This window comes from Pieris napi, chromosome 10 (genome assembly GCF_905475465.1).
Source record: "Pieris napi chromosome 10, ilPieNapi1.2, whole genome shotgun sequence".
Taxonomy (NCBI): Eukaryota; Metazoa; Arthropoda; class Insecta; order Lepidoptera; family Pieridae; genus Pieris; species Pieris napi.
Genome location: NC_062243.1, coordinates 5,535,008 through 5,547,626, shown reverse-complemented (window position 1 = coordinate 5,547,626; position 12,619 = coordinate 5,535,008). Strand labels below are relative to the sequence as shown.

The 12,619-nt window shown below is 32.3% G+C and overlaps 3 protein-coding genes across 8 annotated transcripts in view; 1 reads left to right on the top strand and 2 right to left on the bottom strand.

The window, feature by feature from the left end:
• LOC125052832 (RB1-inducible coiled-coil protein 1) overlaps positions 1–3,304 on the bottom strand; it is a 32,592-nt gene extending 29,288 nt beyond the window's left edge. For 3 of the 4 annotated variants that reach the window (XM_047653847.1, XM_047653849.1, XM_047653850.1), the window contains exons 1-6: positions 3,088–3,304; positions 2,604–2,725; positions 2,172–2,362; positions 1,643–1,884; positions 1,413–1,540; positions 678–892 (exon numbers count right to left, since the gene is read on the bottom strand). In XM_047653847.1, coding sequence (XP_047509803.1) covers positions 678–892; positions 1,413–1,540; positions 1,643–1,884; positions 2,172–2,362; positions 2,604–2,671 — 844 coding nt within the window. In that variant the 5' untranslated portion in view covers positions 2,672–2,725; positions 3,088–3,304. The other variant, XM_047653848.1, reaches the window with a different exon arrangement.
• Positions 3,305–5,764: 2,460 nt separating this feature from the next.
• On the bottom strand, positions 5,765–8,353 carry LOC125053025 (glucose-6-phosphate 1-dehydrogenase). Its single transcript, XM_047654193.1, has one exon. The coding sequence runs from the start codon at positions 8,120–8,122 to the stop codon at positions 6,638–6,640; it is 1,485 nt and encodes a 494-aa protein (XP_047510149.1). The 5' UTR covers positions 8,123–8,353; the 3' UTR covers positions 5,765–6,637.
• A 1,835-nt stretch (positions 8,354–10,188) lies between these two features.
• Positions 10,189–12,619, top strand: part of LOC125053304 (protein ultraspiracle homolog) — a 38,789-nt gene continuing 36,358 nt past the window's right edge. Inside the window, exon 1 of one of the 3 annotated variants that reach the window (XM_047654620.1) lies at positions 10,189–10,487. In XM_047654620.1, coding sequence (XP_047510576.1) covers positions 10,469–10,487 — 19 coding nt within the window. In that variant the 5' untranslated portion in view covers positions 10,189–10,468. Of the gene's footprint in view, positions 10,488–12,032; positions 12,163–12,619 lie in introns of those variants that run through there. The other 2 variants (XM_047654618.1, XM_047654619.1) reach the window with 2 other exon arrangements.

Here is a 12,619-nt window from a genome sequence, read left to right as displayed (position 1 = left end):
TCCCCATGATTTTCTTCTTTTTGGATTGTCATAATGTATCCACTTCTCATCACCAGTTACGATACGATGTAAAAAACCCTTTGTTTATATCTAGCTAGCAGTATTTCACTTAAGCATCTAGGCGTTCAATATCTCTCGGCTTTAATTCGTTCGGAACCCAATTTCCTTGTTTATGAATCATTCCTAATGATTTTAAACGATGTGAGACTGCTTGCTGAGTGACTTCTAATGTTAGAGCAAGTTCTTTTTGTGTTTGAGATGAATCTTCCTCCAATTCTGCATCCTCGTAATTTTTTGGCCTTCCACTGCGATCTTTCTCTTCTACGTCGAAATCACAGTTTTTAAACTTTTGAAACCACTCACGACAAGTCCTCTCACTTAAAGCACCCTCACCATATTATGCCTCTACGAGCAATCTATGCGCCTCAGCAGCAGATTTCTTTAAATTAAAGAAGTAAACTAATATTTCCCGCAATTGACGCTTTCTTGGCTCAAATTTCGACATTTTCAACAAATAAAAATTATATTTTACCAATACGAAATCAATGATATTAATAGGTATATATATATAATAAAACTATCTTTTAAGCCGGTTATCATCTGCGAAAGCTCGCTACATTAAAACGGCGGGAACTTATTTGTACTCCTAATAATAAAAGTATTTTATCATTACTCACCATCTTCATCAGATAGCTTAAACACTCCAACACCAAAATCTTGGGGGATTCTATTTTCAGAACTTGTGTCTGATCGCGGCTGACTTCCATAATGATGAGCCTCAAAGTCTGTTTCTTCGAAAACGTCAAATGCCGAGAAACGATGCGTCTCAGCGTGCAATTGAAGCGGCGTGAGAATTGGAATCTTGCCCAGAGATTCCAGTACTTCATTCAGCCTATATATAATAATAACAATTTATTTCGGATACAATAATCTATATAGGAAATAATAGTTAACAATTTAATGTAATTTTGGTATTATCTATGCTTATTACTTTATTAAATACGGCCTTGCAGTGCCGTCAAAAGTAGGAAGAAATATCAACAATACCCTTTAAAATGACTCTACAAATAGTTAACTTTTGCCACCTATCAATCATACATTAAGAATATTGTTTTGATAAAAAAGTACATGTGCTAATATTTCATTCATAACATTTGATGCATAGTTTCTGGATGCTCTCAAAATATTTATTTTATTAATTTTGTCTGGTAATCCTGGTTAAATAAGACCAAGAAGTTAAAAACATTTAAATTAAGTTACAGGCGATTAGTTATAAAAACGTTAATTTGAGAGAAACTTGGAAAATCAAGAGGAACAAATACATGATTTAAAATAAATTATGAGCAAAAGTAAATATTGACCAAATTAAATAAAAGCATACAAGATTAACAAAAAATATATTGATTACTTACGTGTTTAACATTTCATGGTATTCTTCTTTTTTAATACGATGTTTCTTAAATGACTCCTTAAAACTGCGAGAACGTTCACAGAATTCATTAAAAATATCTTCTAAATTTGCTACTACAGCTGCCCAACCCTAATAATTAAAAACAACAATTATAACAGGGCAAACTTAATAAATACAAATATATAGAGAACTTGTAATGGCAAAATTATAAGCTTTCTCCAAATGTCTCACCTGATGTTGCAAATGCTGTTCATGTACTAATTGTTCACAATTCCTGGAGCCTTCATGAGCCAATTCACTAAACTCTTTTGCTAACGAAGCACACCGTGATACTGTGCTAACATTTGGCTGAAGTGAACAACATACTTCCACCTCATTCCTTAATTCACCAACTGATTTTCCGTCATAGGCACTTGATTCACTACGGAATTCACCCGAGCCCAACTCAACTATAGGACTTAGATCACCAACCACTAAAAGTGAGACAATTATTTTTCTTTTTGCTTGTCTTGGAGAACAGAATATGAAAGGATGAGCTTAGAGTGAAAAACTTCTAGTGTAAAAGTATTTTAAGATATACTAGAAAAAGTGTAGATAATAGTGCAAGACAAAAAAAATTAATATGCATCAACTCAAAATACAGTAATGTCACAAAAAACAAAGCATCTAAATTTATCAAAAATCAATAAAGCTTATTATTATACTAATGTATAAACAAGTTTCTATCTACTACAAACTAATTTCCTTAATGAACACTTACTGGATTGCTTAATATGACTCTCCTTTACTGAAGGCTTACTAAACATATAAATAGGGTTTGTATCTGTCCCTGCACTATATGATGATACCATATGATCTAACTGCAAAACTTCCCCACCGCTAACAAGCAGCACAAGAGATTGAGCTGGTATTTTTGTTTTCCTTTCAATAGCAGCTTTTAGACTTGCCACACTGAAAATAATTGAAAGTAAGATGTATGCTAATAGCGCAGTGTGTATTAGCAATAACAATCGGTAATTGTTAGACAAATCTGTTTGGTTAAAAATATAGACGGCAGATAACCATTAGGTTATCTTAGCAATTATGCTTATTTACAAAAATGATCAATGAAGAAAGAAGAACAGATATAAATATTTGTACCCTACTGAGTGTTATAGAACTTCCCTTTGTTATCATATGAAACTGTATTTACCTTTGTAATGTGAGATTCATATCATATGTGGTCATTAAACCAGCGTCAACATGGAAAACATACAACATGATTGATAATTTTGGTAAAGCTTTTGGTCCAAAATTATGTAGTAAGTAATGAAGCTGTAAAGAAACACTCATTGATTAAGGTGATATTTAAATTAATATTAAAATAGTAACAAAAATGCTTATGTCAATTTATATACAATATTAAAACTGAATACATCTTCAGATTTAAGAGCTAGACAACATAATGTAATAAAAAATTTATATGACAATAATATAGTCTAAAAAAATAACACGATCATAATTAAAGCTCCATACTTACAGAAATACGTAGTAATCTATTTTTACTAACTTTAATACAAGTTACTAGATTGTCTGTACTAAGAACATAAAAAATATATCACATAAGGAAATTTAAGCATCTTAAAAAAGTTCTACGTAAAATCGTTTGAAAAACAAAGACTCGACTATGAACTTACACAATTACATCTGTGATTTGACAGCCATCACTTATTGAGCTATATTTGGAAATTTCTTACAACGAAGCACTGACTGTTTTTGCGACTTATCATTGTGTACATTGTAAATTAATATCTAATATATACAATTGTTCGTATTAATTGATTCAACGATCAATTATAATATTTACTGTTATTAAAAAGTCAAATCTCCGCCATATTTTTTTATTTAAAAGCCAAATTATTTCGATCTATTTGTCAAATAGAAAGTGTCATCAGTCATTTGTCAACACAACATTCTCCATCATGTTCTATTTAAATTAATATAAAAAATTCTTGGTGCTAATTCTTTTACTTTTATAATAATACTTATTTTTGTAGAATTGCAGAAGTTAATTCAAAATTTAATATTGTCAGTAAGGTTTCTGCTACCTAAATTACTAACATATGGACATATTTTATGTATGTTCATTGTTCATACTAATTAATATTCTGTTTTTCGTACATTAATAATATAATACTTTTTAACCGACTTTCAAAACCCGAAGGTTATCATCGACGTGTAATTTCTTTTTTTGATATGATGATGATTATAATAGTAGGGGAGCCCACGATGCTAAATGGAGATTTACTCGAGCGTCGTAGAGACCTATTGGGATGCAAAGCTTAGATGATTAAAGAAGAAAAAAATGTTATATGATATATACCTTTACATCGGTGGGGGAAGCGGCTATAGATTTTTAAATATGTAAAAAAAACTGTTGAATGGACATCCTCGAGGGCGTCAGATATTGATAGAATCAATGCCCTATGTATTTTAATAATGTACGTATGTTAATCTGATCGTTTGCATGATGCGGGTGGTTGTATTTAAAGGTTGAAAATGAAAAAAAAAATTTATCGAGCGCGTCAGATTTTCTAAGGGAGTGTTATGTGCACCAAAAATCTCATTCACTAATCTGACGATTTCGATGGGACGCAAACCCGCGGCCATTTTCATAATGTGCAAAAAAATTCGCCATTTTGAAATACTCAAGCGCGTCAGATTAAGATATATATGGTTCATCTTTATGTTCTAAACGTACTGTCTCATAATCTGACGATTATCTGGAGGGATTCGCCTATCTGACAAAAAAAATTAGAAAAACGGTTCACCTTAAAGGCCATCCCTGCAACTTCCTGCTAATTCCATTCCTGGGCGCTTAAAATTGATATTTTGAGCTCGCTGAGTTCAAAGAAATAATATTTCTATGCATTTGAGCTCTCCCAGCTCGAAAGTCTGATAGCAGTTTCATAGAACACTATTTTTTGAATTTTCAAACCGCAATAACTTTTAAATGGATCAAGCAATTTTTCAAGGCATTCGACGCAATTTTATCATTCTCATAAGTCATTTTGAATTTTAATTGTTCGAACTACAAATTTCGGAGTAATCCCGAAAAAACACTTTTTCGGGTTTCTTTCGTTCACGCTATCTCTCGAACGAATCAACCGCTTTTGACCAGCTTGGTGGTGATTGACGTGGTTTTTCAAGCTCAAAGGTGGATTAGCTTTTGAAGTTGATCGATAAAGAAAGCACTTCACACAATAGATTTTTCAAAATTTCTCAAAATCTATCGGTCCGAATCGGTTCAAATTCACAGGAAATGTAATTTTGAGGGAAATATTTAGAACGCCGTTTAGTAGATTCCGATCGGTTTAAGGAAATGTAAGGATCACGCAGCTGCACGCATTTAACTTTGTCGACGAATTTTTGTTATTTCGGCTTGCGAAAATCGTCAGATTATACATTTTTCATTATTCTTGAATTATTTCCTTCAAAATAAAAAAAATATTAGCTACGCTCGAGAATGTCGAGATGACGTTTTTTTTTACAACTTTGTTGCCCTCCCCTTTTTTTACGTCACTCACAAATTGTCAGATTAGTGGAATATACACTTTTTAGGATGTAATTAACTCATCCTACCTTAATCTGACGCGCTCGAGAATTTCTGATGGTCAATTTTTTTACTAATCTGATCCTGTATCCTTCACGGGCGGCTTTATATATGGGCCTCATGTTTTGTGGAGGTACTTAACCGGGTACAAGGTATCCCCCTGTATATTAATCTGCCGCGCTTTAGTAAATCCCGATATCCCCTCTTGGGCTCTACTACCATAAGTCCTGTCAGTTATCTGCATAAGAAGTACCAGACACCAGTACTAGTAGAAATTTGTATACCTCATTCCCCGTCATAACCCGTACACAGGATCAAAAATATAAGGCTCCGGCTTCCCAAGCAAATCTAATACGCATTAATATGGCGGCAAAAAAGAAAGGAGCAATATTTCCGTCCGTCCCTATTTTCGCACCGTTTATATTTATCCGTGCCTAGTCTAGATGGATATTGTATTAAAACGTCAGCAGAAGATTGGATCTGAACATTCATTTTCGCTCGTAATATAAACCGCAAACTTTTCGTTAAAAATCGAGTTCGGTACCTCACAGCGAATCTCACGACAGAGACAGTATAAGGATATAAGGTAGTGTTGGTAAACAAGCCTCTGGCATTATACATATACTTAACAACGTTGTGTATATGTATATCTGATAACACTCTAAATAGGAAAACTTTACTCAGAAGTCAGAGCGCATCGCTGGCCTTAAACCACTGAGCTAGCCCAGGTTCGTAGGGCACTTTGAATGAAATAAGACGAATCAAAATAAGGATTTATTTCTGTAAATAGAATAAAAAGAATGTATAAAAATTTATAATAAATCCAGTCCCACTTAAAACTAAATGCACTTTTACACAACAAATAATATAGCATGACCAAAGATTCTAAATAATACAATACAGTTTCTTATTTAATAAAAGACATATTTAATTGAATACTTGTAACATTTTAAATAATAAATTTTACGAAATCACATTGTTATTTGTAGGTACTATCACATTTCCTTTCACATGTTGAAAAAATATTTTGTTGATAAAACCAACCCATTTATAATTTATTTTAAATATATAAATATTGTGTATTCCTAATAAAGCATTTCTCTTAGAAACTCATATTTATAAGTGACATACTCAGTATTTATAAGGCCTCATAGTAGCACCAATTATTAAAAAAGATATATACCAAATACATGGTATAAAATAAATAGGCACCATAATTACAAATTTTAATATTGCTAAGTCAGTTTATGTGTAAATCAAGGTGAAATATTTGACCTCTAAAACATTAGTATTATCATAAGCAGCAAGGAATATACTTACATTGTGTTCATAAATTGTGATGATAGTTTAGTATCTCAGTATAAAAAGTTACAAACAATTTTTTTTTTGGATATAATACTAAACAACAGAAAAGGAAATATACGTTAAACCTTAGTATAAAATTGATTAACCTTAAAATGACCTTTGGAAATTTATGCAAGTCATTAGTTAAAATGGAATGTATCATGTACTTATAAAGATAGATCAATGTATGTTATTATTATTAATGCTTTAAAATATTATGCAAGAACCATTTTACTGTCCCATAAAACCACTGCCAAAAATATATATATTAAACTTGCAAAAATTTATAGTCAAGACATTGTAGGCTTTTGCCATTTATAGGATCCAGAATACTTAAAGTCATATTCTGCTAGTTTTGAATCAGCTTCTGGAGGCCCACGAGAGCCATAAACATATGGAATAGGCTTCACTTGTTGTTCTTCAAGTTGTTTTAAAACTGGTGTGAAGATTCGCCATGCTTCCTTTAACTCATCATTTCTAACGAAATGCATCTGACTTCCAGTGAATACGTCAAGAATAAGTCTCTCGTATGCATCAGGGACATCAGTCTCTTTGTAACGCATACTATATGTCAAATCTAATTCTGTTTCCATCAAATCAAACTTCATACCTGGTGATTTACACATTAGCTTTAAATATAATGCTTCACCAGGTTGGACTCTGACAACTAATTCATTTCTTTTAGTATGACCTTCAAATATGTCACCAGGCACATCTTTATACTGAACCCTCACTTCAGCTTTTCTTTCATTCAAGGCTTTTCCGCAACGTAGAATAAAAGGTACTCCTTCCCACCTAGAATTATTAATATAAAGGGCAGCAACAGCATATGTTGGAGTAACTGAATCTTTAGGGACAGTAGGATCATCAAGATAGCCTAACTTTTCTTCTCCCCGACCATTAGAATTCCCAACATACTGTCCAACAAGTATGTCATTTAACTCTATTGGTTTTATATGCCTCAGGACTTTTACTTTTTCATCTCTTATGTCATTTGGATTTAGTGTCACAGGTTTCTCCATAGCAACAAGTGAAAGAATTTGTAACAAATGGTTTTGCATTACATCACGAACAATTCCAAAGTCATCGAAATACCCTCCTCTACCTTCAGTTCCAAATGGTTCTTTGAAAGAAATTAGAACTGATGCAATATTTTCTCTATTCCAAGAGGGACTAAAGATCTGATTAGCAAAACGAATTGTCATCAGGTTTTGAACCATTTCCTTTCCAAGATAATGGTCTATTCTATAAAGCTGCTCCTCTCTGAATAAGCAAGCTAAGTGATTGCTGAGAGTCTCAGAGCTTACATCATCCCTACCAAAAGGCTTTTCAATAATCACTCGGGTATAACCTTTGATTGATATACAAGCATTTTTAATGTTCACTGTTACATCTTCAAAGACTGTTGGAGGAACCGCTAAATAAAATATTCTATTGGCAACAAGCCCTTTTTCATATTTACTTAAGTGTTGATTAAGTAACTCATAGTCAATTCTCTTATCATAGGACCCTGCTATATAATCATTACAATCCCAAAATTCTTCAAATTTGCTTTCGTCTCCAGGTCGAATTTTCATATACTTTTTAGATTTTTCTCTCACTTCTTGTATAGTTTGTTTAGTTCGAGCGTATCCAATAAACTTTGTATTTTTAGGTAGAAGGTTATCTCTATATAAATACCAAATAGTAGGATAGATCTTCTTTTTTGCTAAATCTCCTGAAGCTCCTAATAAAACGAACGTATGTGGGAACTGAAAATCTTCTATGTTTTCCATAATAGTAGTAAAAATAAACAGTTAAATAAGGTTATGTCCTATTAAATATCACTAAACAAATGCGACTAATAAAACTGTTAACTTATCAACAGCACAACTATGATTAACAGTTAACCTTGCAACACACGGTGAAAACGAGATTGAAACTAAAACTCATGAAATGTAATTATTAAATTAATAACTTTTAACTATAGATACATTACAGAGGTCTGAACTCTGATGTTTACACAGTTGACACTAGTGACTAGACAATGACAAAATATGACAGCTGTCAAACTAAAAACCTCATTATTATATAATCTTTGTTACAGATTCAAAATTCTCCCAAAAAAAAAATACTAGAGATTTATATATATATAACATGACCTTTATTAATAAAGGAAAATTAATCAATTTTATATTCACTTTTAATTTTTTGTGAAAGTTTTAAACAAATAATAAATAAAGATTAATATGTGGTCAAAAGAATGATAACAGTGATAACAGATCATTACTAAAGAGTATGTTTGGAGGAATGCGCTAATCTAGTAGCTGTTGATTCAATAAAATAAAAATGTGCGTGTACTAGTGTACACACGTTAGAAGTGAAACTTCTTTATGACATTATTTTTCGAAAAATTATCTATATGCAACTTTACAGAAATTGGTTAAATAAAGTTAAATTAGATAAAGTTTAACAAAAGGCTTTTAATATCACAGACTTGAATACAAATAATACAATTATTTCATTTTACCTTATTACCACTAAGATTATTACAGAATTTCATAAATTGTAATAGAATTTTTAGTATCATTGTTATCGTTATTATACATTTTTGTTATTAATGGTTTAGAATCTCTTTGAATCAACCCTGGTAGGGACAAGAAAAAGACGCGCGTAACGGTCAAATGTGACGCGTAACCGAAACATGTGACGCGTAACCGAAAAATGTGACGCGTAACGAAAAAATGTTACACAAAGTTTTTTTCCAACCCCGATAAAGAAGTTTCACTTCAAAAATAATTGTATTGGATTTATTAATCGATAAACTTAATATCATCACGCTACTACTGATAGAAGCTGAGGCCTGAGTGTGCATGAAAATTGTAGCAAGAACGAGTAACATGATTACTATAAATTATTTATTTATATTACATGTGACTCCAAGTGTTTTTTAGCTAGTTTCTGGTCAATTTCATTTTGATCACGCATAGTTTATGTCGGTGCCATCATAAGTTGTTGGGGTTTTACCGATCTTAAGCCACACAAAATTATTTTATATCGCTAGAGCTAGGCACGTGACGCACACAGCTTCGTGCTTTGCACTTTACATGTAACTATCTTGTGTATCAGTAAATCATATGCTGGTACATATGGTTTTTACTTTAAGTTTAATAATTTAATCAAACATGAACCTATTGAATTTATTATAAAGGTACGTTTATTTAGTTAGGATTTTTTAATAAAAAATGCGTGCGTACAAAGTACACATGTCAGAAGTGAAACTTCTATGCGCGCTAAAGCATTGTCGTGGTGAAGGAGGATCCTGCTTCGAGGGCGCTGCTGCCAACACAACAGGCAAACAGTGATTAACATACCAGTCTACAGTAACTGTTCTCCATCTTCTAGCACAACTGTCGCGAAATGACCTTTCCGACCAAATGACGCAATCATCTTTTTTCCTTGACTTCTTCATTTCTTTACCTTAGTTGGCCGATCCTCGAAAGGAAACACAATCCCACTAAGCTGATTATGTTTTGGTTTCGGGTACGTAGCAATATATCCAGCTTTCATCACCTGTGACGATGTCATATACAGCATTTGAGTCACCGCCGTTGAACTTATTTAACATTTGGCGACACCAGTCCATGCGAAGGTGTTTCTGGTCGTCGGTTAAATAGAATGACAAACACATTTTGATAATAATTTAGCAGAAATTATTTTATTATAGAATATATTTTGCCAATTAGTATTAGTTGAGCATCTTCATTATTCGTCATTCTTTAGGTCATCAACTCTTTAATCTTCAGTTCATCATTCTCATATTATCTATGGACTATGACATTTAGATGACGTGACGCTGAGTGTTTTTGGCTTTACATTTTGTCATATTTTGTGTGCGGAAATTTAAGTAATTCTCTAATTTTGTACTCTTTTAAACTACCAAAATTAATCTAAATCAAGTATTTGGTAAAGTTGTTTTTGTGAATTATATTTATTCATTTCTGAAATACATGAAAGAGCTAGTGGATGAAAAGCGTTTTGTAGTTATATTTAGTTCAACGACCTTGTTACTGACAGGTTCATCGTTGAACTAATATTGTATCAAAGTGGTGTTATTGGCGATATATAAGTTAAAAGGAAGGATGGATTCCAGAGACCCTGGTGAGTAAATTTAGTTTTGATGCTGCAATATTTATATAACCCACAAAATGATAAGTTTTTGACGTCCATAGTAATTCATGATTCCACTATTGTTTTCTGTTCATTTAATGGACAACTTGCAGTCATTAATATTTAAAAAAATATTTAATATGTTGATTTAAAAGAGAGCTTTGAAATGTTAGTACTATTTGTTGTTGTTGAACCTTACTCATAAGTGAGTGCTACTAGAAAACATTAGTTGGTTTTGTTATTTGTTTCAAAGATATTATTTAAGCTAAAGAAAGTTTATTTAAATCTAGAAGTCCAAAATTAGATATTGTTATATTAGTATTAAGATTTGTGTGGAAATGTAAGTAATATCCTCAATAAATTTCTTATACAGATTTCAATCATAATTTTAATTTGATGTATAAGATGGACCACCACTGGTCATGGTCTGGCTTTACTGCATCTCATTTCCTTATTTAGGAAAATATGTGGATAGACTTTCAACCTGATAAAATAATTATTTGTTTTAAATCAAACCTGGAACCCTGCATATGCACATTTGTCTGTAATAAGTAAAGAGGGCTATAATTAGTTATAATTAAATTTTGTATACATTGTATATCATCACTGAAATTAACACCTGAAATAAACTGAGTATAACAACTTAACCCATTCATTATTTATTAAGATAGAAACCTAACTCAGATTTATTGTAATTAAATTTTTATTCAAAATGCAGTTAATATTATAGGAGATAAATTATATAATTGTCAAAATAAGATAAATGATGATCATCAAGAGATGGTCCTTCGAATTTTATTTTATATATATGTAAAAAAAAATTCCACAAAAAAGCGTTGAGTTACAATAATATTTTTTAGTTGTTTGTAATTAATGAGATCAAATACCAATAGTAGAAAAGTTGTTGAAGTACAAAAAGTAATATTTTTAAACTAGATGATAATACAACTTTTAGAAAAAATTAAAAAATAATACTTTTATTTACCTGCGAGTGTGTAAGTTCCAGTATTTTGCTCCAGATGGCATTGTACGTGAACAAATAATAACTTGTTAAACTCTAGATGGCGCTACTAAAATGTTGAAGCTTTGTAACTTAACATTAATAACTTTATTAAAATAGTAAATACATAAAAGTCACAAAAGAATTGGATACATTTTAATTTGGCAACTCTAACCGGAAAAGAAGTCAAACAAGTCAACTAATGTATTGACAAAGGGAATCTTATTAAAACTTCCTTTTTTAACTGCCCAACTGATAAATTTTATATTGTACCCCGGCTATGCTATGCCCAGCTATATACATATTAAAAGTAGTTGAGCCCTTTGATCTTGCTTATGTCAATAAAGTTTATATTCCTTCCTTGGGGTAATAGAAAAAGTGGTATGTGGTCCAACTGCATGGTGCGGTTGCGTTAGCACGTGTAATGCATCGCGACAGGCATCGGGCGGAGGGCGAGGGGTGTGTGCAGTGGACCACTCGTCGCACAAGGTCAAGGAGAATGATTAACAACGAAAATACAGCAAAACAAACGACGGCGCGAGGAGAGGGGCGCCCGGCGCGGCAGTTAAAGTATCGCCGCTGTTCGTATCCGTCGCGTCTCCGCTGCGGCTCGCGACTTATCTGAAAATCGATGCTCGATCCGCAACCAGCGCAGACCAATAATCAGTAATTTAAAAAACCCATAATGACCTACGTCAACGCGAACCCCATACGCCCCGCAGGTTTTCACTGTAACTGCGCATTAAGTTTCACGGTCGCGTAAGAAACATTCGTTACAAACAGGATCTCCCCTTATTGATAATGAAAGTTTAAAATACGTGAATAGGTAACTTTCAAAATAGAACGCAGTAGATGAGAATCTCGGTTTTCGCGAAAATAAATGTCTGAAATGTACAATGAACTTTGGCCAATTTTTTCTAATCACCTGCTTTTCGCATTTATCGTTAAGATTATTCGATAATTGTGACCTTTATTTAATATACTTTCTTTAAATCATTTAATTAAGCCCTTATCGTGTTTCACTTTATTGCTGAACTCTGTAGGTGATGTTTGTTATCTGACTTGAGTGGTAAAGAGCATTGCAAGGTTGGCGGTGTATTGACACCCGATATAGATTATTTAG

Excerpts from the sequence above, each read along its gene's own strand:
- LOC125053025 (XM_047654193.1), bottom strand. The coding sequence starts at position 8,122 with ATGGAAAACATAGAAGATTTTCAGTTCCCACATACGTTCGTTTTATTA.